General features: G+C 58.1%; 1 protein-coding gene across 6 annotated transcripts in view; it reads left to right on the plus strand.

The window, feature by feature from the left end:
* ATP11A (ATPase phospholipid transporting 11A) overlaps positions 1-27204 on the plus strand; it is a 92523-nt gene that overhangs the window by 45137 nt on the left and 20182 nt on the right. For all 6 annotated transcript variants that reach the window (XR_012511787.1, XR_012511788.1, XM_074378562.1 and 3 more), the window contains exons 6-20: positions 2584-2712; positions 4678-4781; positions 5343-5393; positions 8303-8367; positions 9006-9087; positions 10567-10717; positions 11645-11842; positions 12512-12685; positions 13518-13681; positions 15285-15356; positions 15798-15871; positions 19690-19793; positions 23313-23494; positions 25624-25875; positions 26832-27006. Coding sequence is in view for 4 of the 6 variants with exons in the window: in XM_074378562.1 (XP_074234663.1) it covers positions 2584-2712; positions 4678-4781; positions 5343-5393; positions 8303-8367; positions 9006-9087; positions 10567-10717; positions 11645-11842; positions 12512-12685; positions 13518-13681; positions 15285-15356; positions 15798-15871; positions 19690-19793; positions 23313-23494; positions 25624-25875; positions 26832-27006 (1977 nt within the window). In the remaining 2 variants the exon portion in view is untranslated. The remainder of the gene's footprint in view (positions 1-2583; positions 2713-4677; positions 4782-5342; positions 5394-8302; positions 8368-9005; positions 9088-10566; positions 10718-11644; positions 11843-12511; positions 12686-13517; positions 13682-15284; positions 15357-15797; positions 15872-19689; positions 19794-23312; positions 23495-25623; positions 25876-26831; positions 27007-27204) is intronic.

Below are 27204 nucleotides of genomic sequence, written 5' to 3' on the forward strand. Positions count from 1 at the left end.
CGGGAAGCTTCAGGGAGGGGCAGCCGCCAGTCCCCGCGCACAGGGACAGAGGAGCCGTCCTCGGCTTCCTTCAAACCCGACCCTCCACTTCCAGACACACTGCTGAGCCGTGAGGAGGCGTGGCCGGTCACCCTGGGGGTCGGTGGGCCTTGGGTTCCGGAACCCAGGCCCCTCCTGTCCCTGTATCATCAGCACGTGGCCCACCTTCATTACCCCCTTTAGTTATTACGTGTGTCAGACACAGTATTGAGTGTATTTTTGTCTTAAACCGCATTTTCCTTGTTTTATAAATTTTACTGCCATGTGTCTCTGTACCTCGGAATGAGCTCTCCTCACTCGGCCTGGACTGACGCTGTTTCCCTAGTGGTCACGGGGTCAGGGAGGTGAGGGGCCCGGAGCAGTGGGAACCGCACGTACATGTTAACAGGCTCCTTCGGGCCCCAGGCCCCTGAATACTGTAGAGTCCTGAACACTGGATTTCCTTTGCAAAGTCTTCCATACGTTTAATAAACATCTCTTCAAAAACACACCTAAATAGTTCCTCCCAGCAGAAAACTGAATTTTTTAATGCATTGATCGCCTGCAGGAGGCGTCTGCTCTGAGTCCAGCCTGTTTCAGCCGAGAGGATTTTAATGGAGCCTGTGAGGCAAGGAGGGGAGAGGAGTTTGCTCAAGACTAGTTGCGAGGAAGCCTGTGAGCTGTGCGTCTCCGAGACCCGTCCTGACCTGGGCGGGCCGTCCCGTCTGCAACCTGCAGACCTGCTCTCCTCTCGCAGCGCAGCTCCCAGCCCGTGGGGTGGGGACCAGGAGGAGGATGCTGAGGCGCTTCACAAGGAAAGCTGCGTGACCATTTGTGTGCAAGTTTCTGTGTGGGTCCGGTTTCCACTCCCCTGGCCCAGATGCCCCGGCGTCACGAACACTTGCCGGGCCATCTAGTAAACCCATTGTTCGTTTTCAGAGGAACAGCCAGACCGTTCCCGGAGCGGCAACTCCATTTTACTCGCCCGCCAGCAACGCCGAGAGGCCCGTGCCTCAGCCTCCCCGGCCGCTCTGGGCCCTGCGTCTTGGTGCGGTTCAAGTGGGCGTCGCCCTCGTGGCTGCGGGTCGCTTGGCGGGCGCTTGTCTGCCGTTGGCGCCTGCTCTTCAGCGCACCCGTGGCTCCTACCCACTTCTTCCCTGGGTTGCTTGAGGGCTCGTTTCTTCGCTGCTGAGCGTTGAGAGTTTGTGTATTGTAGACGTCAGCCCGCTTCAGACCGGCCTTGGGGGCTCACAGCGCAGAGGCCGGCCCTGCTGAGGTCCGGTCGCCGACTCTCCCTTCGTGGGCTGTGCCTCAGTTCAGGGTTAAGAACTCTTTGCCAAGCCCTGGAGCCCAAGGGTTTTTCTCCTGTTTTATTCCTAAAAGGTTTGTACTTTTATGTTCTAGACTGAAGTTCTGACCCGTTTTGCATTACTTTTCCCGCAGGCGTGAGGTTCGGGTGGAAGTCCCATTTCTGTCCGGTCACTCCGGCCTCGTCTGTCGCAGAGGCTGCCGCTCCTCCCCTGAGCTGCTCTCGATCATTGGGATCGTGTTTGTGGGTGTGTTTCTGGGTTCTCTGTCCTGACGTGATGGTGTGTGCCGTCCTCCACGGGGACCCCGTGGTCCCGGCCCCTGCGGCCGCGTCACCGCCGTCACACCGCAGGTGACTCCCACCCCGCCCTCCGGTCCGAGCGCTGTGGCCTTTCCCCGTGGAGCTCGGAGCACGCCCGTGGAGGTCTGCAGACACTCTTGCAGGATTTTCATAGGAGTTCTGCCGAGTCCGTGGGTCTATTTGGAGAGAGAGCGCAGCCCCCAGTTTTAAAGTCTTCAGGCACTGGGTGGGAGCTAGGGCCACCATCCGGGTGACAGGGACCCGCTTGTCCTCAGACGGAAGCACCTGGCGGGCAGCAGCGAGACCGGCCAGGCAGCTGGAAGGACTCTGACCCCAGGAGCTCATCGCTGACTGGTGGGGTCCCGATGTCCCTTCACCGTCCAGACTGTCCGATGTCCCCATCGGAGAAGAGGGGCCTTCCTGGGCGGCGTTTACCCTCTGGTGATGATCAGACTGCAGCGATTAAATCTTGCATAAAACTCTGTATGACAGACATTCTGTGATTCATTTTTACTTCAGTTTTGCAACGTGGTTTCCAGGTTCTGCTTTATTCTTGTCACATTCATGTCATCTGGACAGTGTCTTGGTTCTGGTGTTCAGAAACCTGAGAGCTCTCCCACCTGGTCCTAGGTTAGCGCCTTCCCACAGGAGTAACTCCCACTCAGCCTGTTGGCGCTGGCGCTGCCCCGCGGGGGCCGGATCGGGGCGGTGCTGTGACGGCTGTTGTGTTTTCACAGCAGAGCCCTCTGCCGTAATGCACTTCTCTGTGTCACGGGTCTGACTGGAGCGCTGACTTCGCTGGTCTCTCCTGGATTTGGGCCGAGCGTCTGGGAAACGACCTGCCTCGGAGTCACACTAATGAACACAGACCTGCCCGCAGACAAGCCCCCAGCGGCCCCTGTGGGAGCCGCCGCATGAAGGCGGTTCATGGCGCTGTCTGTCTGTCTGTCCTGCAGGTCGGGGACATCGTCATGGTCAAGGAGGATGAGACCTTCCCCTGCGACCTGGTCTTTCTGTCCAGCAGCCGCGCAGACGGGACCTGCCACGTGACCACCGCCAGCCTGGACGGGGAGTCCAGCCACAAAGTAACCTGCCTGTGATTCGTGACCCGGGGCCCCCTTCCCAGCCAAGCGCGTGTGTCCAGAAGGGACACCGCGTGTGAGGCTCAGCATGTGCAGGGAACCCGGCTGCTCTTCCCCCTCGGTGCCCGTGAGGACCCGCCTCTCAGGTTGACAGAAGCAACCCCGAGTCACTTACTGGCTGTGTTGCTTAGCCTGGGTACCAAGTCCAGGATGCAAGGAGTGGCTTGTTGGAGTCTTTTAAGTTTTCATTTTACTGGTCAAAGTCAGGGACTTTACTAGACTGGAACTGTGTGAAAAGTGAGTCCAAATTTTGCCCGAGTATTCCTTCAATGAGTGTCTTTGTGTTAAAATATCTTAGCAAGGGTTTGCTGAAATTATTAGTTTCTTACACTCAGGATGGAATTCAGCTGGTGCCACACAATTTTAATAAATAATCAAAAGAAAAACAAAAGAACCACATCCCTGTTAATTTTGAGGATTCCAGTGTTTAAAAACCTGGACGCTTCCAAGGAGCCTCTGGACGTGAGCTCGGCTCCAACGGTGCTGAAGCTGCCTGTGGATGCGCTCAGCTCCCCCAGAGGGAAGGAGACGCTTTCTGTGCAAAAAGCCCTGAAGGATGTGCTGGTCCTCTATGGACAGCCCTGTGGGGCTTCTGCGTCCACCTCCACATTGCCTTTGTAGCCAATCTCAAGAGAGGGCGCCCTCTGGCACCACTGACCATCAGCAGGAATAGAAAGCAGAGGGTGTTCAGTGGCTGTTGGAGCACCGGGGTAGGGGTGGGGGTCGTGTTCTAATCCTCCCTGACCTGGATGAGCCGCGCACCCCCGGCTGCGGGCCATGGGCCGCCCCCTGCACCCCCCAACCCCAGAGGGATGTCCCGCCCAGACTGGCTCCAGCTCCGCTACTAGCAGATGCCAGGGGGTCCAGGGGCATCACTGTTTTCGGGGTGAAGTTTGGTGGCAGCTGCCCTGGTCCAGACGTGGCCAAGGTCAGGATCATGCTGCACTTGGACCTTCGTGTGTCTGTGCTCGGGGTCTGGGGTCATCTGAGCCCTTTCCTTGAAAGCAGAGTGGGCGTGGGACACCCCTGCCCTGGTCATGTTTTCACGTCCATAAAATGGGCACAAACCTGTCTTCCAGGGGCTCTTGGGAGGAACTCATTAGAAAATTCCCCAAAGTGCTGGATACACACACCCCCCACGGCGGTACAGATGTCGCCGCAGGGGTTGCTGGGATCGCGTCCCCTGCTGCTCTGAGTCACCGTAGAGACACATGCCCTCTCACCAGCCCCCCATGCTGTCCCTCCCCCTGTTCACACCCCCCGGTGCCTCCTGGGCTGGCTTCCCAGGACCGGGTCGCAGACCGGAAGCAGCAGCTTACCTGGGATCAGGGTAGACGTGCAGGTCTCGGGTTCTGCCCCAGACCCACGGCCCAGAAAGTCCAGGGCGAGGCCAGGGGGTCCGTGCCCGACCAGCCCTCCTGGGCATCCCGAGGCCCACCTGGGGCCGAGGCCGGGTGAGGGTCTGGGCGGGTACGCTCCCCGGACAGGGACCTGCAGGGCATTTGTGGTGCCTGCAACAGCTCTCTGTAGACAACAGGGCATCGTATAAACAGAAAGGAGTATTTTAGCTCCTGAATCTGTGTCTGAGCCACCACTGCGGGGTTAAATCGAAGCGCCCGGTTCTGAAGAATTGCCAGCATTGCCATGTGTCCTTTTACCTTTAAGTGGGGGCTCTGCTAAGGATAGAAGAGGCCTGGGACCTGACAGACTCAGGAACAGCAGTGGCCTCGTAGTTCCGTAACTGATTTATATTCACAGACTCCTTCCTGTAGTTCTGGTCCCATGGGGTCATTGAGCTGTTTACACGCATAAACGGTGAAGCTTGGTGCTGCTGAGGACGGCAGGCACCTGCCACTGGGTTCCTGCTGATGGCTGTGGTGTCAATTCGCACTTTCTGTCCGTCTGCAGACCCATTATGCAGTTCAAGACACAAAGGGGTTTCACACTGAAGAGGACGTCGGCGGCCTGCACGCCACCATCGAGTGCGAACAGCCCCAGCCCGACCTCTACAGGTGAGCTGCCTGCTGCCTGCCGCCCCGCTGCCCGCCCCAGCCCAGCCACCGCCCCGCTGCCCGCCCCCCTGCTGCCCGCCCCCGGTCCACCGCCCCCTGCTGCCCCCCCCCCCCCCGCTGCCCGCCCCCAGCCCGGCCACCGCCCTGCTGCCCGCCCCAAGTCCACCGCGGGGGCGCCTGGAAGGAGACTGAGCATCCCTGCGTAAAATTTAAGACTCGGTCAAAAATACGTCCCTTGTGCGTTTACACAGCCCAGCAGCGTCCCGACGGCTCTTTATATGGATAGTTGATACAAACATTCAAAAAGGCCTAATGCAACTAAGTCTGTTGAGGAAAAATGAATTTTCTGTATTTTGAGAAAGTGATTTTAAGGAAAATCATTGAAGTCATGGCCTGATGGAACAGAAAGCAAAGGGAGGGCGAGGGATGAGGAACCCGGCTCAGGCCACCTTCCCTCCTGAGGAGCGGGGGCTCGGTCCCGCCCCCAGCCCCTGCTGCCTTACCAACTAACTAACTCACTGAGTGAGCCTGCGGTCACCAACCTGCCTCCCCTGTTGCCAGGTTTGTGGGCCGCATCAACGTCTACAGCGATCTGAATGACCCCGTGGTGAGGTGAGGAGACATGCTGCTCCCTGGCAAGTTCCTCTTGTGTTAAATTGCAAGCGGATTCCTCTGCTGAGGAGAGCATTTCCTCGTCGCTGCCCCGGGCACTGAGGGTGGGGTTCCTGCTCTGGCTCCTCCTGGGTACACGTCTAGGCGTGCCGGCGTCTCACTGGTGGAGAGCGATCCCCAGGGATTGTGCTGGGGCCCCTCCCTGCGGCAGAAGGCCTTTCATAGCGAGCAGACTGTGCGTCTTCAGCTGTGGGGTCAGAGAGCTTCTGACGGGGAGGCCGTTTGCTGGTTCATCATCACCCCTGGGACACGGTCTTGGCTCTAGACGTCGGGGAATACGAGGGCCTGTCACGGGGTCACTTCCCCTGGGGACGGGGGGCCCTGCCTCTGGGGACGCCCACCCGTGCATCTCGGCCGCCTGCTCGGCCTCACCTGATGCAGGTGGCCAACTTGGGGCCCGGGATGAGCCGGGTCAGGACCGGCGCAGCCTGTGCCGCGCGCACTTCCCGGCCGTGCACCCTGGGTCTGGACGTCGTCCGTCGCTCTGCACGGAGTGGCCTGGCTTTCACTCAGCTTGGAAATCGCGCCTTTTCCGTAAAGCCCGCTTGTTAGGGGAGCTGTTTTTCTTCGAGTTTAAGTCTCCAAATTGTTCCTGAGCTGATGTTACCTTGTGTGTCAGAGAAAAACCCTTGCCCAGAAGCAGAAAAAAGCTCAGGGGAAATTACTGCGGAGTAAGCGGTCACTGGACCACGAGTCCCTGGGGCAGACCTCCTCGAAATGGCTCTCAAAATGGCTCTCGAAATTACCTGTTTCAAGGAAACAGGTTGGTGCCCCCCTGAGCATGTTTTTAATCACCGTTTGCAGCAGCAGACCGGCAGGTGTGTCCCAGAATCTACGGAGGCTTTGCTTTGGTCTTTGTTAAATACGTATCGTTGTAAATACCTAGTTACTTTGGAGAAATGACCTGGGTTTCTGTGTCTCTGATCGTGTTTGAACAAGAGAGAGTAGATTTAGGTACATTCACGTGCCTGGAAGTCAGCCTGCAGACCCTCCTTGTTTGGTAGTTGGAAGGAGTTGCAGGCTGAGCCCCTTGCAAAGGTCGTTAATAATACACTTTGTATTTGATGCTTATTCTGGTTTAGCTTTTTAAGTATTTCTACAGTTCAGCAGACTTTCAGTATTTGGGTGTCTGAGATGTTTATACGTTTGTGGTGTAGACAGTTATGAATTCTAGGTCCAACTTCTCCGTCTTTTCAGAGTAATATTTCTTCGTTCATCTGTCCAAACTAGAAGCAACGCACTTTTTTCCCCAATATTTGTTTCTTTAAAAAAATTTTTTCTTAATAACCAGGTTTTGCAGGGGTGGGAGGGGTAATTAGGTTTATTTATTTGTTTATTATTTTAATGGCAGTACTGGGGATTGAACCCAGGACCTCGTGCATGCTAAGCACGCGCTCTACCACTGAGCTGTCCCCTCCCCTGCAAAGTATGTTTTTAAGTAAATTATTCTTAGACTGCCCAGAGGCACTTTATAAGAGGGCCATTTGTTTTCATAAAGTCAGGAGGCTGACAGCTCTTGTAACACGCAGACACCAAGTGCGCAGCCAGGCGCTGTGTCTCGCATGGCTGTCAGGCCAGGGACACACGTGGGGGCCAGGGGGCAGGTCGCAGCAGGCCAGGTGTGTCCCCGCCAGCACGCCTCGCTGAGCAGCCCCTTCTCGTCTCCGGCGGGGCGTGGTCCTGCGCTGCGCTGTCTGAGTGCTGAAGGCACGCTGAGTCTGTAACGTGCGGGAGGCGCCCACTCTCTGCGTGCACCGACAGAGAAGGCGAACCTTTGAAAGTACTTGCAGCTCGTTCCCTTTCCCCTCCAAGGATGTGGGGAGAACGCTGCAATAGCAAAGTTAGTGCATCTGGATTGTGCTTTTTTTCCAACTGCACATTTATGTTTTTAATTTTATTACTTTTTTGTTTTAAGGTTTTGTTTTGGGGGGGTAATAAGGTTTCTTTTGTTTGTTTGTTTTAGTGGAGGCACTGGGGGTGCAGCGCAGGACCTGGTGTGTGCTAAGCACGCACTCTACTGCTGAGCTCTACCCGCCCCCTGAATTCTGCTTCTTATTTCTCTCCTACTCTTGGGAAATGAGAAGAAATTATTACTCAGTCAGCAAAGGGGCCACTGGACCACGAGCCCCCAAAGCAGAGACTCACGGTTGAGTCTCACGTCTTGTTCCTACCCGATTTCCCGCTGGAGCAGCCGTGTGTGGACTGTTCCAGGCTTACAGGCCACCTGCCTTCAGGGGGCCTGGTGGGCTTGGTGGCAGTGCATGTAAAGGTCTCCCAGCCTCGGTTCTACAGGTGTGACCGTGTCACACAGAACTCCCGGGGAACGTGGTAGAGACCACCGAAGGAGTCGCAGAGACCGCCCTTCCGCTTTGCCAGAGCCCATGGGGTGTTTGGTGCGGGGGCCGCAGGCATGCAGCCTGTGGGGAGTGGATTTCTGGGCAGGTCCGTCAGGTGACACTTCTGACCAGTGCTGGGTACTACTGATGGCACAGTGCGGGGACCCTGCAGGTCGGCCTTCCACCCTCACTGTCGCAGGTGGAATGGGGTTACAGCCTTGGGGTGCGGCTCAGGGGGGCTGGGTGGGGGCTTGGCGTGCGGCTCAGGGGGCTGTGGGAGAGGGGGAGGCTGGCCCAGCAAAGCTGACTCTGCAGGAATCTTCCAGCAGACGGGTTCTTACCGTCCTGCGGGCAGAGACCCCATGCTTTACGTGGACCCGGTTAACGTTCGCGTCCAAATACAAGCAAATCCACGCTGAGACAGTTTCCTCCTAAGCGAAGTCTGCAAAGCCCCCTTGTGGTGCAGACCTGCTGTCCCCATTGCTCTGTTTCTGGTCGTCCTTGTCTCTGCAGGCCATTAGGATCGGAAAACTTGCTTCTTAGAGGAGCCACGCTAAAGAACACCGAGAAAATCTTTGGTAAATGTTTTAATCAGTGAATTATTAATAATAGCTTCTAAAATTAAGGGCCATTAAGCAGTTAAAATCCGTAGAGCGGCTGCGAGAGCATCGCTTCGTGCTTGGAGGTCCTGTGGGCCTTGTGGCAGCAGCCACGCTGCCTCCCAGGAAAGCCAACACCGAGGTGTGGCCACACCCCGTGAGGCGGTGGCGTCTGAGGGTGCACCTGCTCGCACATCATGTGCCTGTGGTTTTTGACCCAAACGTGACCTTAATCCGTGAGAGAGTCCACACGGCATTGTTCTGCAGGAAACGTCTTCCATGGCTGTTTCTTTGCTCGTATCTCCCTCCCCTTTCTGTTGGGTTAACGTTTATGTTTTCACTGAAACAACTTATAAATAGACAAATGTGTCCTGTTGTTGGAAACCCAACATATCTACATCTGAACTTTAAAAAAAAGTACAGATTGCTCCCCACGCAGGGGGAATGTGTTTCTTTGGTCTAAAGAACCCGATGCGACTCTTCCTGAGCAGCTGGCTCACCTGGAGGAGTGTGCAGTGTGGTTCGTTTTGCCCGTTTCCGTTTCCGCTGCCCCGCACGTGCCTCGCCGCGCAAGGCCGGGCGGCTGTGTTGCTCTGACGCCCGCTCTCCGCCTCCAGGTGTTGCTGTCTACACGGGCATGGAGACCAAGATGGCTCTGAATTACCAGTCAAAGTCCCAGAAGCGATCTGCTGTGGAAAAGTAAGGCTCGGTACCCCGCGGTGGCTTTCGGCTGTCGCAGACCCCCGTGGATGTGAGGCTGCTCTCTCCCTGGCCTCGTGAGCCGCTCCCGCGTGGCGTCTGGGGGACAGCAGAGCTGATTACTGAGCTCTCAGGCCGACCGTCTTCCTTTGTGGGCCCGTCAGCGGCCACACACCCTCAGCCCACGTCTGCAGGCTCCCTTGTGTGGGCTCCCAGAGTCCCAGTCCAGAGTCAGATACAGGTGCCCAGTGGCTCCTCCCACTATTTCTTAAAAAAGTAAAAATTCGGTCACTTTATTTATGTATTTGTTTTTAGTGGGGGCACTGGGGCTGACCCCGTGCCTGCTCAGCCCGCGCTCCCCACCGAGCTGTGTGTACCCCACCCCGGGTTACTTTTAACTCTGGGGTTTGGTGGAAACGACGTTTTCTGACACAGCTTTACCGAGGAAGGCCTCAGCAGAGGGAGCCGTTTTCTTATCGCTGAACAAGAAAAGCCTTATGCTAACAAGGCAGGGACGGAGCCAAATTTGTAAGGAAACGCGGCTGGGGTTTTGTCTTCTTTGCCTCTTGTTAACACTCATCCTGACTCGAGGCGGCGCTGCGTCTTCACACGGCGTTTAGCAGAGAGCTGCGCGCTGCTTGGCCACTCGGGGGCGGTCGGGCAGCTCTCTGCTGTTGACCTGGAAGCGTGACTCTGGGTCTCTGTCCGTCAGTGGCTGCGGCAAATGTGAAATGCAGAGTTAAGTCTCACGGAGCAGCAATGCCTGGTTTCCGGGGGAAGGGTCCAGCTCAGCGGTGGAGCGCACGCTTGGCACGCACAAGGTGCCAATCCCCAGGGCCTCCTCCAATGATGGACGAATACATAAACCCAGTTACCTCCCCACTCAACAAAAAATAAAATAAATTTTTAAGTTTTTTAAAAAGAAAATGACATTTTATGGTTCAAAGCTGACATACGTTAAAGATGGACAAATTTGGAGAGAAAAAAAGGATGCTTAGTCTCCTGGTGTTGGCAGACACGCTGGTTTCAGAAAGATACTAGAAACTCTGACCTTCTTCATAAGGCCCGTGAGGCACTGGCCAAGGACGCCGTGTCTTTCCTGCTCAGAGGGCGTCCGTCCATCCCTCCCTCCCCGCCTCCTTCGTGCTGGTCAGTGCCAGGTTTGGGGCTCCCTGATGGACGCCTCACAGTAGAAGACGCTGACCTCCGGGTGTCCTTTGAATTAAGAACCCTCCACCGTGTGGAAGCCCCGTGGGCCGGGCGTGTGTGCACGGCCCTCTGCCCGCCTGGCGTGCCGCCCTCAGCTCTGCCCCTGGTGCCCGCAGACCACACGCCGGTGCCCACGGAGCGGACTCAGGTGTAGCTGTGACAGCCGGCCGGGGTCCTCCAACACGCACCCGCCCTGACGTTTGTGAGGCAGGTGGGGCCCAGCTCGGTCCTCCAGGGAGCGGAACGGTCACCTGCTGTCTTGTGTTTCAGATCCATGAACGTCTTCCTCATCGTGTACCTCTGCATCCTGATCAGCAAAGCGCTGATAAACACCGTCCTGAAGTACGTCTGGCAGAGCGATCCATTCCGAGACGAGCCGTGGTACAATCAGAAGACGGAGTCGGAGAGACAGAGGAACCTGGTATGAAAGGTGGCTCCCTTCGGTGGGCCGCTGGGAGGGAGGCGGGGGCCGCAGTGAAGTCTTGGTCGGTGAAGTCTTCGTAGGAGACGCAGTCACTGATGGTGGCAGTGTCACAGCCCCCCGGCTGGGACACGGGTCGCTCCGCCTCCTGTGGGAGTTTGAACATCCAGGGCTGGAGAGGTGCTGGTTTGTGCTGTAGATCCGTGAGGACGCACCTTGAACATCAGTGCTTCCAGAGCCCAGTGCAGCGGCTCGTCCAGTAGACGAGTACTAGTGACCGTGACGTACGTGGTCCCTGCTCACGGTGACACGGGGAGGAGGCAACCCTCAGTGACAGGAAACTAGTAACAATGGGTTTGTTTTCACTTCTGGGGTTTCAGCTCCGTTCCTCGTGTTTGTCAGAAGTGCCTCCCCGAAACTAGCGTGTTACGGGGACTCAGTTAACCCTCCCCTGCTGAGAACAGCGGCTCTCCGGCCGGGCCCGCCGCGCCACCCGAGCCGTGTGCTGGTCCCGACCTGGGTCCTTTCCTGCCTGTGTTCAGTCTGGCCCTAGACTAAACCGCTAGAAACAGGGACGGCACTGCTCAGGAAAGTCATCTGTACAGACCCTTGCGTTTGGTCACTTATCAGAGACTCAGGGGGAACCTGGATTCATCCCAGTGTACAGTGTCCCGGGCTCTGGGCTGGAGAGGCCCCCGCCTCCAACAGTGCGACTCACAGGTGACCTGACCGCCACTGGCGGCGCTCCTGTCCCCGGCCGACCACGGCGCCCAGATCTGGGGCCAGCGAGAAAGCCGACAGTCAGCGCCGCCCTACATGGTCTTTATCTTTGGGTTCAAAGCCCTAGTGTTTAAGAACAGCACCTGTGGTTGGATGGTTTGAAGCCACGTGGCGCCAGCGGGCGGGGCGCTCAGCCACGTCTCTCAGTTCCTCAGGGCCTTCACCGACTTCCTGGCCTTCATGGTGCTTTTCAACTACATCATCCCTGTGTCCATGTACGTCACCGTGGAGATGCAGAAGTTCCTGGGCTCCTACTTCATCGCCTGGGACGAGGAGATGTTCGACGAGGAGATGGGGGAGGGGCCCCTGGTCAACACCTCGGATCTGAACGAAGAATTGGGGCAGGTCAGTGGGGGGCCCCGAGCAGGAGGCCAGCAAGATGCACAGCACAGGACTCACCCGGGGCCCGCAGGTTGCCGACCGCCAGTGGGGGCATCCCACTCCCCCTCCTCACAATGGCCCCACAGGGTCTAGGGTCCCCACCTTCCTTCAGTTCATCTGAATTCAAGGTATAAAATTAGGTGTAGTTTTAACACTTTCCACAGTTTTCTGTCTGAAATTTGTTTTGTCCTTTTATTTGTTTGAATTCTGTTTTCCAAACTTTAAGCGATATTGAGAGTTTGGGCCTCCCAAAGCTTCGGAATAAGCCCATCACACTCACATCCTTGATTTTTTGGTTAAATTGGACCCAGGACCTCCCCAGACCCGCCTAGTCCTTCCGTCAGATGGAAGGCTGGCTCCGCCAGAGGCGTGTGGCCTTCCTCCTGCTCCCTGTCTGGAGAAGAGTGAAGCCGCCTCCTGTGACAGCAAAGGCCCCCCCCGACCCCGCCCGGCTCTGTCCCCATGCTCCGCCACCAGTGCTGGGGGAAGGACCGCCCCGTGTGCTCACGGTCCAGCCTGGGAAGCTGCACTTGGGGTGGAAGCTGTGGGAGTCCGGGTGGTCCAGAGACCACGGCTGTCAGGGGTCCGAGGCCCTCCGAGAGGCAGCACCTCCCAGCCGAGCCATGTCCACAGGTGGAGTACGTCTTCACGGACAAGACCGGCACCCTCACCGAAAACAACATGGAGTTCAAGGAGTGCTGCGTGGGGGGCCACGTGTACGTGCCGCACGCCGTCTGCAACGGGCAGGTGCTCCCCGACGCCTCAGCCATCGACATGATCGACGCATCCCCAGGCGCCAGCGGGCGGGTAGGTGGCCGTGCCCTGGCAGTGCCACCCTGCCCCTGGGGCCCAGGTCACGGGGTGGACGGGGGCACCTCCTGTCCTGGGATCTGGGACACACACAACCCCTTGGTGACTCGTGGGAGGAGGGCTATCAGGGGCCATATCTGCACAGGCATCTCTGGGTGAATCCACTGGTCACATCAAAGCGGACGGTGGGCTGCGTAGAGGGACCCTCCAGACTGCGTGTACTCACAATCACACACACACAGACACACACACACACACACCCCCGGTGCTGCGGCTCGGGGGCTCACCCCCCCAGGGGGGCGATGACCCTTGTTGGCGCTTGGCCAGGAGACTGTTCCAGAAGCTTCAGTGACCGCAGAGCCTGTGCAGGGCACCTGGGGGCTGAGGGTGGCCTCTCTTGGTGGGCCCTGCAGTGACGGCCTTTGGTGACCAAGAGCACCTTGTACTTCAGGTACTTTCTGGACAGAAATGGCCTTTTCACCCCCGAGGCTTAGTGGGGAGGAGCAGGTGTTCTGTGCCTCGTGGGGCCTTGCGGCTGCCACAGTTCCAGCACCTGGCACATGAGCTACCAGCCCCGCCCTCCCAGGCCCCCTCAGCCGCGGTCGCACCCCAGGAGCCTGGGAAGGCTTCCGGAAACCCCAAGGTGCTCTTTTCTTGTGACCTTGAACCCGCCTCCTCCCCGAAGTTCATGCCCATCTCCGTCCTGACCGAGGACTGCAGAGCTGGACCTGCTCCTGCGTGCCCTGCGTCGCTGCCCCCACCTCCCGTTTATTCTCCTGTTTTAAGCACGTGTGCCATAGAGACGTGGGTCTCCTGCTGCATCTTTCAGGAGCAGGAGGAGCTGTTCTTCCGGGCCCTCTGTCTCTGCCACACCGTCCAGGTGAAGGAGGACGACGAGGTGGATGGGCCCAGGAAGTCGCCGGACGCGGGGAGACGCAGCGCGTACATCTCTTCCTCTCCTGACGAGGTGGCCCTGGTCGAAGGTGTCCAGAGGTGCGTCCCTGCAGGACTCTGGTCCCAGGTCCCTCCCGCCAGCCGTGGGCTCCCTTGGAAGCGCCCTGGGTTGGCCCTGCGCCTGCAGCTTCTGCTGAGGAACGGCCGAGCTGGCGCTGCCCTGTGCTCAGGGCACAGGGCCCCGGGCCCTGCGTTGGCAGCGGTGGGCCCCTCCTGCCGTCTTGTCTGGGTGGCTTTCCCCCTAAATCTCTGATTAAGTAGTTAGAGGCCATTCCGGGTAGTCACTGGCTTTTAAAGATGCACAGTCTTCAGGTCCCTTCATGACAGGTCTTTCTCATCCGTCCCAGGGAACTGACGTCCAGAGACGTCGTGCAGCGTCCCCAAAGTCACACAGCACGGAAAGGCTCAGGCTAGGTGCTGGGGTTTCCCACTGCCGCGTCCCTCATACCCTCATGTTAACCCCACCTGCTGTCTGCCTCCTCTGAGATACTTTTCCTGGGAGTTCTTGCAGACTCACAACATGGGATTTTAAGCAAACACGTGGAAAGGTGCTTTCTTGCAGATCCGTGGCATACTTTCAAGTCGGGAGAACAGCTTCCGCCCCTGACTTAAGGCTGAAGGTGCAGGATTTACTGTCCAGCACGGAGAGCTAACTGCGCCCCGTATCTCGTAGTGGCCCGTGGTGGGGTCTCATCTGCAGAGACCCACATCCCGACGCTGCACACCTGGAACTAGCGCAGTGTCGTGGCCAGCTGTGCGTCAGTGAGCGGCGCTGAGGTGCTCCGTCAGTGGGTGTCGGGCACCTCGCACCTGCCTGGAGCCATGTTTCTGTCGTGAGCCAAGGCGCGTGTTCCTCCCAGACAGTCTGGACGGTGGTGTCCAGTGTGTGAGTTGTGTCCCTGCAGACCTTCATCAGAGGCACAAGTTCACACGTACCGAGGTGGGATTTCTCAAAGCAAGGTGTATCTCTTCCGGGAAGCGAGGGCTCAGAAATCAAGGCGCGCTGGGTCGTGGCACTCGCCCTCCAAGAAGCCTTTCCTTCCGCCGCCAGCCCCCGGGCCGGGCGGACGCCACCCCCGTTGTGTAAGCTCCTCGGGTCCAGAAGCCTGCCTCCGGTCCCCCGCCCGGCTTGTGCCCCCATGAGAGAGCGCTCGCTCGAGCCGGTGGAGGCGGGGGCCTCTCACGTCAGGGGCCCTGTGGCCCGTGGCCAGCCCGGGCTGTAGTTCCCTCATCCGTGAACAGACAGCGTCTGTCTGGGGATCGACAGACTCCCGGAGTCCTTCTGATTCTGACATCACAGCCAAACTCTAAACAAGCCCCGCTCGGGAGGTAAACCTGGGTCCGCAGACAGGGACCAGCTTCAGACCTGCTGCGTGAACACTTGGAGTCGGAGGCCTGACCGTGTGCGTGCGCCGGAGGGTGGGGTGCGTGGAAATCCTGTTGGCTCGTGCGCCACTTTCGGAGACAGTGAATAAATTCAGTGCGATTAGTTCTTGGCTTCACAGTGCCGTTTACAACCTCTTTTTACTAGAAGCATTTCTTTTTCAGAAGGAAAATGTTCTCAAAGCGTAAAGCAGAAGCACTCTGCAAGGGGAACATCGGAATTCCACGTTAACCCCCGGATTTGTGTTCTCATTCACAGGCTTGGTTTCACGTACCTGCGGCTGAAGGACAATTACATGGAGATCTTGAACAGGGACAATGACGTTGAGAGGTGAGGACACCGTGAAGTCGTGTTCGCAGCTCACACACCTCACGGGGACCTGCAGTGGAGGCGGGAAGGGTCACCTGTACAGGTTTCTTCTTGGAGAAAAGGCCAGGTTCCCTGTTCCCGTCCCATAACCCGTCCTCCCTCCTTCTCAGTGACAACCCTGAGAATGTCACCGAAGCTCCTGGAGAGTTTAAGGATCGGGCGGTCAGAGGAGAAGCCGCTGGACGGTGTTGCACCGTCAGACAGGCTTGGGTTAGGCCACCTGACGTCAGTTTGACTACAGAGGCTCACGAAGCTGCTAGAGCGTCCGGACGCCTCTGGGGTCCCGTAGGCACACTGAGCTGTAGCCCGGGAGAGACAGCTGGACGGACGTGGGACATCTCACTTTCCATAGCCCTTTTACCCCTTCTCACCCTTGAAACACATTTTAAATCTCTTTTTCAGGTTTGAATTGCTGGAGATCCTGAGCTTTGACTCAGTGAGGAGGAGAATGAGTGTGATTGTCAGATCCGCTGCAGGTAGACGCCCTCCCCTTCGGCTCCGCGAACGATAATGTTGTGGTTGTGCTTCATTCTGGTGCCTAACTCTGCAGGAGCCCCAAGGGTTTAGACGTCTTCCCCCCTCTGTTTAGACTGAAGTAGAGCTGGTTTGCAGTGCTGTGTTACTTTCTGGTGGACAGCGTGTGACCCAGTCACACGTCTGTTCTTCCTCACGTTCTCTTCCGTGATGGGTTGTTACAAGACGCTGAATGTGGTTCCCTGAGCTGCGCAGCAGGACCCTGCTGTCTGTTTTATGGACGGTGGTGTGTATCTGCCAGTCCCAGGCTCCCGATTTATCCCTGCCCCCTTTTCCCTTTAGTAACCGTAAGTTTGTTTTCTGTGTCTGTGAGTCTGTTTCTGTCTTTAAATAGTTCGTGTGTCTTTTTTTTTATTCCAAAGATAAGTGATGTGTGGTATTTGTCCGTCTGTCCGCCTTACCTCACTTTGACGATCGCCAGGTCCACCCCTGTTGTCGCGCGTGGCGTGGTTTCATCCTCTCTCACGGCTGAGCAGTGTTCCGTTGTGCACACGCACCACGGCTTCTCCACGCAGCCCTCTGTGGTGGAGGCCTGGCTGCTTCCGCGTCCTGGCTGTTGTAGATGCTGCTGCTGAGCACGCTGGGGCGCGTGTCTTTTGTTCCCTCTTCCAAGGCGTAGCAGACCTGCCGCAGTCACTCCTCCTCCACCCCCGCCCTCTCCCCTGAGCCCTCCTCCTCGCCTGCAGCTCTAGGGGCAGCCGCGGGGGACGCCCTCCTGCTCTCGTCAGCCAGGGAGCTGTGGCTCGTCCTCGGCCCTTGCCGGGCTGGAGACGCTCTGCGCGCGGACGCACCTCTCGGCAGTGTGCGCGCCGCGGCCCTGCCGCCGGTACCCGGTGGACACGGCTGGATTCAGTTCACTTGTCCAGTTTCAGAATGGCACCTGATCAGGACACTCTGGGTCTTACTCCTTTTCATTTCTTAAAGCCAGGCTGCATCGGGCTGTGTTTTTCCGTTTGGAAACTTGCCCGATTAGCAGCCAAACGGAGCCGCCACCCTGACACTGAACAGACTCAGCCCCACACAGGGACCCGGGGTGGCTGGGGGAGCGCGAGGTCGGCCTGTCCTGAGGCTCGCACTGAGAGGACTCCGTTCCAACAGGAAGTGGACAGAGTGAGCCCTTAACCTGGCCCTTAGCGTCCCTTCTGATGGGGCCACAGATGCCTCACTCTGGCTTCTCAGCCGGCTGAGGCCACCATGAGGCCGCCGAGGCTCCTCTGCCCACGGCGCCGGGGAGTCACCCTGGAAGGAGGTGCGCTCCGTGGGTGGGGCCGTGGGCGTCTCTGAGCCGCTGATGAGGTTATCGGCCGTGACAGCTCCGCGGATGAGACCTGCTCAAACGAGTGTGTGGAACTCAAAGTGCTTCGTGTCAGTGCCGCTCGGAACACGTGGACACAGGGATTTGACCGCTGGGCTCTGCAGGACATGGAAGCACGCAGCCCACGGTGTTTGCAGACGAGTTCGCCTGTGCCGGCGCTGGCCTGCGCTCTCCTGGGAGTTGAAGGCACCGACGTTCGTCCGGGATAAAGGCACCAGGCTTGGAAATTATACCTGCAGTTTTTCTGCTGTGTGGCTTCCCCCAGTAGGCGAGTGCTGTGGGGGCCAACGTGCTGGGGAGAGTCGGTCAGCCCGCCGTCGGGGGCACGGCCTCTAGGAGCGGTGCCTCAGGCCCCATCTGGCCCCAGCCCACCTCCGGCCTCAGCCCATCCCCAGCTCTCCTGAGCTGCCTCGGACACCGAGCTGGTTCGGAGATGCACCGTGGACTGTTATAACAGGACTGTGCTCACCAGCAAAGAGGGCGTGGCGAAGGCTTGCACAGGATCTGAGCCACCCGAAGGATGTGTGTCCACGGCCTTCAAACCGTTGGAACAGCCCTTCCTCGCAGCGCCGTCCACGCCCTTCTAGGGCAGCTCTGAGGGGCTGCGGGCCGATGGGGCCGAGGCTGGACCGTCTGCACCAGCCGCTGCAGCAGCTTGTTTCCAGGACGTTGAATGTTTCATCAAACAAGCTGTTCTCTCAGAAGTAGCGCCTCCTCGGAGCTGACAGCCTGGACGGCGGGGGCGGACATCGGAGCCCCGCGGCCACTTAGCTGCAGGGGTCTGACCGAGGGCTCTGAGGGGCCCGGCGTCTCCTGTGTGGGTTGGTAACTCTCCCTTGTTGATGAGAGTGGAAAAGCAGAGTCCACAGCTGGAGCCAGTGCCGTCTGCGCTTGTCCTTTGCAGGTTGAATTTTGCCTCGTTCTCTGCATGCTTTTACGTCAGGTTCCCCTGAACACGTCCCTCGGCTGAAGCGGCTCAGGGGAGCGGCAGGTTGAGGCAGCTCACATTTCAGTCATTCACAAGCCATTTCCCTGAGTCACCGTGATTCTTCTAGGTGAAATTATGGCCCAAGAGTGCATCATTACTCAGAGTTGTCTGGACCACACACCTTGTTCTGAACTGTGCCTGATGACGTGCGAGCATCGCCTAGAAGTTACGGCTGGCGGTTGGGCAGGGGCGCTGCCGTCGGGCTGGCTGGCACTCCACCTGAGAGGGGCCCAGGCTCCCCTGGGGTGGGCTCCCTGCTCCTGCAGATCCTGCTCAGCTCAGCACGCCGGCCGCGCCCCCACTCCCCTCCCAGCGCGGCCCCGGGTCTGCTCCGGGTCCTGCGTGCTTCCCATTTGTGGGCTGGCGTTGCCCTGGGTTAACTGCAGGACTCCTGTGAGCAGGAGTCAGGCTTGATTAAGTGTTTCCACTCTGGGTGTGTCACAGGGGGTAGTTCTCTCTGGGACCAAGGACAACGCCAACGTGCCTCCCGATGCCGCCACCGAGTTCCTGGGCCCTCGTCCGGGCTCCCTGTGTGGGCCGACAGGTCTGGGCTCACCAGCTGTCGCCCGCCAGCGCGCCCCCTCCCCACGGCCCCTCCAGGCACCCTTGCCAGGGAGCCGGCTACAGTGGAACAGTCCCGGCTCCTCCCGGTCCCCCTGGTTTGCTGCCTGAGGGCCGTCAGCACCCAGGGTCTCCAGAGGGTAGTGATTTCTGTCTGAAGACAGATTAGGAAGAGACTCCGGGTCCCTCCTCTGGCCCTGCAGCTGCCGGCAGGCGCATCACGCTGCTTCCACGAGTCACATGCCAACCCCGCAGGCAGCCGGATGCCCTGTGGTTTGCCGGCGGGAAGGCTTCTCGCAGGAGAGGAGGAGCCCAGGGCGTCGGCGCAGGTCCCTGCAGCCTCTTCGTCTCCGTTCCGTCAGAGCCTAGATTTTCCCAACTCACCGGGAAGGAAGCCAACTCCCCCTGAGCGGGGAGCGCGCACCCAGCCCTAACGCATGTGAGGCGCAGAAATTGCAGGACGGATGCTTTCCGTCAGCTCCTGTGAACGCGGAGGACAGCCTGATGCTCCCACCCGGCGTCTCAGCAGATCCTTTCCTGGTTTGGGGTCGGTCGGCCAAGCCCTCTGTGTCCTCACCCCTCCCTGGTCCTGCAGCCTCACTCGCATCCTTGCTGGAGAGAAGGCAGAAGTGACAGGGTGACAGGAGGAGGGGCGCCAGGAGCCAGTTCCTGATGTTCCCTCGAGGTTCTGGGCTTGTCGGAACGAGGCTCTGGGGTGACCCGTAGGTGTGATGTTTCCGACTTTGCGTGTTAACTGGTCTATTGGCGTCTCCTTCATAACGGTCTCAGCACTGATACCTCGGTTTTTGTTTTTTAATAAAAGCGTAATTTGAAAAATAATTCGTTCTCCCCCAGAGTGTGATTACATTAAACTCTTTTCCCCCCGTGTTTTCTAGGAGAAATTTATCTGTTTTGCAAAGGAGCGGATTCTTCAATATTTCCCCGAGTGATAGAAGGCAAAGTGGAGCAGATCCGATCGCGAGTGGAGCACAACGCGGTGGTGAGCGCGGCCGGGCCGCCTGCGGCCCTTCTTCCTCGCGGGGAGGGACGCTCCTGCCGGGCGGGCGGGCGGGCGCCAGGACGGGCGCGTGTCCTCGCGGCTGGAACCCCTGGCGGGCGGTGCTCCTGCCCTGGGCGCCGCCTTCCGTGGACAGTTGGCTTGTTCCCGTCCTGCTGTGGGAGCTGGGTTGCCGTTGGGGTTCCGGGATCAGGATGACAAGCACCTCATGGGATGGCCTTTGCCCTGAGGGTTCCTGGTGACCGGCGCTCGCCCTTTCCGCCGTGACTTCACCTGCTTGGTTTCCTTCTCGAGCTTCGTTCTGAAGCGCGCACTTGGTCTGTCCCGGGTCCATCGTGTTCCTGCATCACCAGAGCCACTTCGTGGCTGCATCGCATTCCGTCGTGTGGACACACTGCGCCACGTGGTTATCCACCCTCGTTGAGGGACTCGGGCCGTGTCCACCTTTGGCCGCTGGGAGTGACGCCTGTGCGCAGGTGCGCCTGTGTCTGAGTCCCTGACTTCCTTCGATCGTGTGCTGAGGAGTGGAACGGCTAGGTCACATGGTGATTCTAACGTGTGTAGCTTTTCAAGGAGATGCCGGGCTGTTCCGTGACGCCAGGCCGCAGTGGCTGCACCGTCCCCCAGCGGTGCACGAGGGTTTCAGTTTCTCCGCACCCTCACCGACTCCTGCTGTTCCCCATTTGTGTTGTGACGGCCGCCCTAGTAGGTGTGAGGCCGCACCTCGTGGGTGGTGGTGGCGTTTCCCTGATGACTGAAGACGCTGAGCAGCCTTCCCTGCGCACACTGACCGTCTGTGTATCTTCCCCGCAGGGGTGTTTGGTCGAGCTTTTTGCCCATTTTTTAAATCAGGGTTTTTTCCTTGTTGACTTGTAGGAGCTCTTTATAGACTGTGAATGCCAACACCGCATCAGATGTGTGATTTGCCCCATTTCCTCCCAGTCCGTAGGCTGCGCCGACGCTGCAGATCACCCAGGGTCGTGCTGTCCCGGGAGTATGAGGTCTCGCAGGCCTGCACACAGCACGCCTGTCCGCTGGCTTGGGTCTCCTGTGGTTTCTTTCAGCAAAGTGTTGCCATTTTTGGTCTGCAGATCTTCACCTCCCTGGTTCAATTCGTGCTTGGCTGTTTTATTCTTTTTGTTGCCTTTGTGAGTGGAGTTGTTTTCTTACCTTCCTTTTTGGATTGTTCATAGTTAGTGTATAGGAACACAACTGTGTCTGTGTGTCAACTTGCTGTTCTGCGCGGTGTGGCTTCACACACAGTCTCCTGTAGTGAACTCACCCGTTCGTTCCAGCCGTGTGCGTGTGTGTGTGTGTGTGTGTGTGGAATCGTCAGGGTTTCTACGTGTAAGATCATACCATCTGTGAACAGAGGTGACTTCATTTCTTCCTTTCCGGTTTGGGTGCCTTTGTTGGTCTTGCCTCACTGCCCTGGTGAAGATTTGAGCGCCACGCTGCATACGGGCGGCAAAGGCAGGCGTGTTGTCTGGCTCCTGATCTCGAGGGGAAAGCGTTCAGTCTCTCGCCACCGGGTGTGACGCTGGGTCTGAGCCTTTCGCGTGTGGCTTTTATCAGGTTCAGCAAGTTCCTTCCATTCCTAGTTTACTGAGTGGTTTTACCGTGAAAAGGTGTTGGGTTTTGTCAGGTTTTTTTGGTTTTTTTGCATCAATTGAAATGATCGTGTGAGGTTTTCTCCTTGTTCTTTCGATATCGGGTGTTCCTTCACTGATGGGCGTGCGCTGAGCCGCCCTCGGGTTTATGGGGTAACCCCACTTGGCTGTGGCGTGAAGTCCTTTGGCTGCGCTGTTGCCTTCAGTTTACTGACATTTTGTTGAGGATGTTTGTGTCTCTGTTTGTGAAGGACAGTGTTGTGTATTTTCTTTTCCTGCGGCGTGTTTGTCTGGCTCTGTCTGCACGGTGTCGTTTCACACGGTCTCCAGGGTTTTCGTAGCGCTTCGGAGGAACAGAGAGCGCATTTCTACCCCGCGTTTCCACAAGGGGACGCCCGTATCCACTTGGGAGCACAGTCCCATTTCTGAAGGTTCTGCTGACTGCTGACCCCACGTCTCCGCTGGGCCAGCTCTGAGTTACTGTCCTTTTCTGGTGCAGGTTTTCTGGTGTGAGAACGAAGCCGTACATCCCGTGTCTGTTGCTTCTTAGGGGAAGTCAGAGAACTCGTTCTGCGATTTGAGTTTAATGTCTCTTAACTTGATCACATGGGTGCTTCTGTACAGTTTGAACCGTTTACCTTTTCAGCAGAAGTTACTAAGTTATGACCATGTGCCAGGGACTCGGGGGCGACGTGAGACCCTGTGCCAGCAGCCTGAGCTCTGCCCCCCGGAGCAGCGGGCCGTGGTGAGGAGGGGGGACAGAAAACCAGGCGGCAGCGTAGGAATGGGGAGAGGCCCTCGCGGGGCACAGTGTCCCTGAGCTTCCAGAGCTCAGGTTCGTAGAGAGAGACGGCGGGGCTGCGGGCTTGGCCCCCTCTGACCGAGAGGTGGTGTCTGGACGGTGGTGGGTAGAGGGGCTCCCGGGGGTCCCCCAGCCGCAGATGCTGCCGCAGTCCGGCTCCTTCCCGGCTCGCGCCTCCTCCCCTCAGGCTCCTGGAAGCTCTGGGGACAGCAGGAGCCGTTAACCCAGCCGTGGCCATGTCCGTCGGCTGAGCTTAGAGGTCCAAGGCAGGGTGGGAGGGGTGACGTGCTCCGAGAGTCAAAGGAGACTAGCGTTCCTATCATGGAGAAGCTGCCTGAACTCTTGAGAGCCAGTATTCTCCCAGAGTTCAGACTGACAACATAGGAGACCCTGGCTCACGCCCCAGGGTCGGTGGAGTCAGGCTGAAGAAACAGGGACGCAGAGGGGTCTCGCCCAGATGGTCAGTCAGGGCTCCGTGGCGGTGGCTTCACCCTGATCAGGAGGAACTGTCCGCTGATGGAGTGAAGGTGCTCCGTGCGGCCCCTCCGGGCTCTGGGAGGCCAGCGCCCTGCGCCCCGCTGGCTGGCGTGCTGCGTGCTCTGCGGTGACACCCGGAACTGTGATCTCAGTAGAGACTGAGCCCCTCTTAGGTTCTTATCTCTCTCCCCTGTGGACCCACTCGGTGTGATAATGACCCCGTGGCTTTCCTTCCGTGGGCGCCAAACAAGGTCAAGCTTGCACAAACTTCCCACCTAGAACACGTCACTTTAAAGCTGCCACTTGGCATTCACCCTAAATCGCAAACTGCTGTGCTAGAGAAGTTGAATTCTTCATTTGTCAAAATACGAGAACAAAGCCTTATCTTCCAAGGGCCCTGATTTGTGCTATTTATTCCCGTGCTCCCTGGTTTGAAAACTGTATAACCTGTAATGATTGTCTGTGCTTAACGTGGATGTGGGTGATTCCGTCGTATATGACCAGCCTTCGGGGTGGGCTGGTTTGTAGTCCTCGGCTTCATCGCTCTAAGCGGAAGGGGGACGCGGAGGAAGCTGCTGACGGGGGTCAACGGTGCTGCTCCGTGTCCTGCAGGAGGGGCTCCGGACCCTGTGTGTCGCCTACAGGAGGCTCACCCAGGAAGAGCACGAGGGCGTCTGCAAGCTGCTGCAGGCCGCGCGGGTGGCCCTTCAGGACCGGGAGAGGAAGTTAGCGGAAGCCTACGAGCAGATAGAGAAGAACCTCGTGCTGCTTGGCGCTACGGCCGTGGAGGACCGGTAAGCAGACGCTCGGCCTGGCATGATGTGACAGCAGTGGCCGCGGGAGACGCTGTCACCGCACCCGAGGTGCCGCGTGTATGCGTCAGGGCCAGGCGGGCTGTCTGGCCGCCTTGGGCAACATCCCCGGGGTCGGGCCTGGGTGCCCTTTGACTTCCCGTGAACCAGAGGCCTGAAGGTCATGGTTTCCCACGAGAAACCAGAAATGTTCACCCCGTGTTAGGAATAGTCGAGGCACAGGGGTGTTTTTTCAGTTACTCCTTGGAGCGGAATCACTCCTGCTGTTCCTGAATCAGCGGCGAGCTCTTTGCAGACACAGGCATGAACATTTTAGATCTTAACGTTCTCAGTGTATCTGTCATCACTCACTGAGGAAATTTAAAATGACGAGGCCAAATATTGCAAAACCTGACAGTGGTGGCTGTCAGATTACCGACGGCGGACGGTCAGAAACCCCCAAGGAAGGAGCCAGTCTGCCCTAATTCTGCAGCGAGGCCGGAGGTCCCTCGAGGCCTGGAAGTGGCCGCCTGCGCCCCGTGCTGCCCTGAGAGCAGGCTGAAAGGGACGGGCTGCAGTCGTGCTGAAGGAAAGAAGAAAACACCCGGGTTTTAAAACCTGGGACAGAACCTTCCGGAGGCCGCTGGGCGCTAGCTTCCCACGGCATGGCAGCTGCCGGGCCTGTCTGTGTTGGCCCGAGATTCGAGTCCTGGCCTCAGAGTCCGGCTTTTCCGAGCCTCTGATGAGCACTCACTGGGGCCTCCACCTCGTTAGAGGGCTGCTTGGTTGGCTCTGTTTGTGTTGAGTCCCGCCTCCTCCAGGCTCAGAGCGGGAACACGGGTGTGGAAGCACGGCCCCCGCGCAGGACAGGTCACAGAGGGCGGGCTGTCGGCGCCAGGAGGGCGTTCAGAGCATGGCGCCGACCTGGGGCGGCGGGGCTGGTCCCTGATGGGGGGTGGGGGGACGAAGGCTCTTACAGGCGGAGGGACCCTCGCCTGCTGAGCTGGGGCCCCACTGGGGTCGTGGGAACGGGGGCCTGGGGGCTCTGAGAGAAGACCCCCGGACGCGGGCGAGGGTGGCTCTGAAGTGATGATACTTGATTACAAACTATTCCTTTAGAATCTCTCGCTGGCATCTTTGCAGACCGCTCTGCGCCTCAGTTTTTTTCCAAAGAATTATGGAATTAGAGATGGTTTTTTCTGTCTCTGGACCAGAACGATTGCATGATCTCCAGACCTTACCTGGGAAGTTTATCCCAGACTGGAACCGGATCATTGCAGTTAGAATCCGAATCTCTTCCTTTCACTCAGCACTGGACAGAAACACGCCCCTCTACTTCACACAGGCGTGTTTTCACTTCAAAAGCGAAGACTCTAAAATCTAGAGACAGTGGCAGGCCCCCAGAATGAGGCAGGCATGGTTTTGATGCCGGATTCTCACGGATCCCGAGAGTCTGACTAAGGTCAAGAAAGCCGTGTCCGCACACGCGTTCTGCGGCCTCTGCAGCCTTGGGTTTTCCCCACGCAGAATGGAGGTCATGACAGTCCTCACCTGGTAAAGTTTGGCAAAGACGAGACATCACAGCAAGTGCGTCACGCGGCCTGTGACGCGTGGTGAGCCTGTGACGGGTGAGCCAGTCGCAGAACCAGGACTAGCGCTGTCCGCGCTCCACGTTCTGTGGGGAACCTGGGCTCCAGTTTGGTAAATGGCAAAGTGAGAGCAGCTTATGCCCAAAGGACAGGGGATGAATAGCACCTCTTGTCCAGACCCCGTTCCCCCCTCTCCCCCATTTCCTGGTTGGAGGTGATGATGGCCCCTCTTACAATTGCCTAAAATCCTGTCTGAGTAGCCAGTCCAGCCAGACGGAAAGCCGTGTGCTCAGCCAACGTCCCTTGTGTGAAATGCCATTTGCTTCCTGGTGTTTTCTCCGTGCTGACGACACGGTGTGAGGAAGGGACTTGCTAGAAGGAGGAAACCCGGAGTTGTGGAAACAGCTCCCGGTCCTTCGCAGCAGGATCACAAGCGGCGCCAGGTGCTTCTTAACTTGCGGGGAGAAAACCGCCCACAGATGGGCAGCTCGGGAGTCCCCGAGATCCCGCGTCCGCGCTGACGGGCGCGTGCTGTGCTCCCAGGCTGCAGGAGAAGGCGGCCGACACCATCGAGGCGCTGCAGAAGGCGGGCATCAAGGTGTGGGTGCTCACGGGCGACAAGATGGAGACGGCGGCCGCCACCTGCTACGCCTGCAAGCTGTTCCGGAGGGGCACGCAGCTGCTGGAGCTCACCACCAAGAAGCTGGAGGAGCAGAACCTGCACGACGTGCTGTTTGAGCTGAGCAAGACGGTCCTCCGCTGCGGCGCAAGCCTGACCAGGGACAGCTTCTCGGGGTAGGCGGCCCCTGGCCGAGAACAGCCTTCCGTGGTCGCAGACGTGACCAGAGCTGCTTCTCTTTGGCCCCTGTGACATGCCTTTTGCACGAGGGGCGTGGGCGTGTGCGCCGGGTCCGCTTCCCGACTGCCGGCTGAAGGATGCAGAGGCTTGACTCGTTGATTTACCAAATACCATGCTTGGGACGGTTCCCATCTGCTTCTGAGACCCCGGGGGCTGTGCTGTGGGTTCCTGAGGCATCTGGGGTGGGGGGAGACGCTAACGGTGCATGGACGTCTGTCTGTGAGCCCGAGGCGTCCTTCCCAGGACACGCAGCAGCTGCTCGCATTTTATCAGCGCTGTGCTTGCTGGTGTTAGAGGCATGTTCTAAGATGAGATTTCATTTGAATCACTTTAGGTTTTCCCTAATTTAGGTAAAGCAAAAGCAGCCCTCTAGTCGTGTGCAAATTTTAAAGTACTCGTTCAGAAATCGTGCAAAGGTGTTTCCCTTCACCTGATCTGCAGAGTTCCTTTTGGGGATTGGAAGCGTCCTTTGCAACTTTGAAACGCAGCAAAGAGACGCGTTTGGGCTGTGTTGTCTCCAGGTCAGGTCATCCAGGCAGAGTAGCCGCAAGGTGTCAGCTGTGACGGTAGATCCTACCCTCGGCCACGGGGGCCGGGCAGTTCGGGATCAGGGACTGACCTCTGTGGGCGGCAGGACAGATGCCCCCTTCCCGCGTGGGAATGCCCCAGCTCCTGCCCAGGAGCCCACAGTCGGCACCTTTCATTCTCACGCGGCCTAAAATGCAGTCAGGGTCACGTGCGCTGATCCAGAGACCACACTGACAAGAAGTGCTGGCGTCTTAATCCCCGATCGGGGATCGGCAGCGTCGGCGGTCACCCCCAAAGTGTGTAGTCTTCTCAGACCTCTGGAGTTAGCTGCTGAGTCATTTCTCTGGTTTGTACAATCTAACAGACTTTCAGCAGAGATGCAGGACTACGGATTAATCATCGACGGAGCCGCACTGTCTCTAGTCCTGAAACCCCGGGAGGACGGAAGCTCCGGCAACTACAGGGAGCTCTTCCTGGAGATCTGCCGGAACTGCAGCGCCGTGCTCTGCTGCCGGATGGCCCCCCTGCAGAAGGCCCAGGTCCGGGAGCCGCCGCTCCGTCAGGGGTCGGGGCGTCTGGATATGGAGAACCACTCGTTCGTTCTTACAGCCTCTTTTTTTTTTTTTTTTAATCTAGCAAAGTGCCATCTTTTTTAAATAGAAACAAAAATGATAGAAAATTATTTTTTTTTAAATATTTATTCTCAGTCCATTTTTTTTAAATGAAGAGGTTTTCTT

Source organism: Camelus bactrianus, chromosome 14 (genome assembly GCF_048773025.1).
Source record: "Camelus bactrianus isolate YW-2024 breed Bactrian camel chromosome 14, ASM4877302v1, whole genome shotgun sequence".
NCBI lineage: Eukaryota > Metazoa > Chordata > Mammalia > Artiodactyla > Camelidae > Camelus > Camelus bactrianus.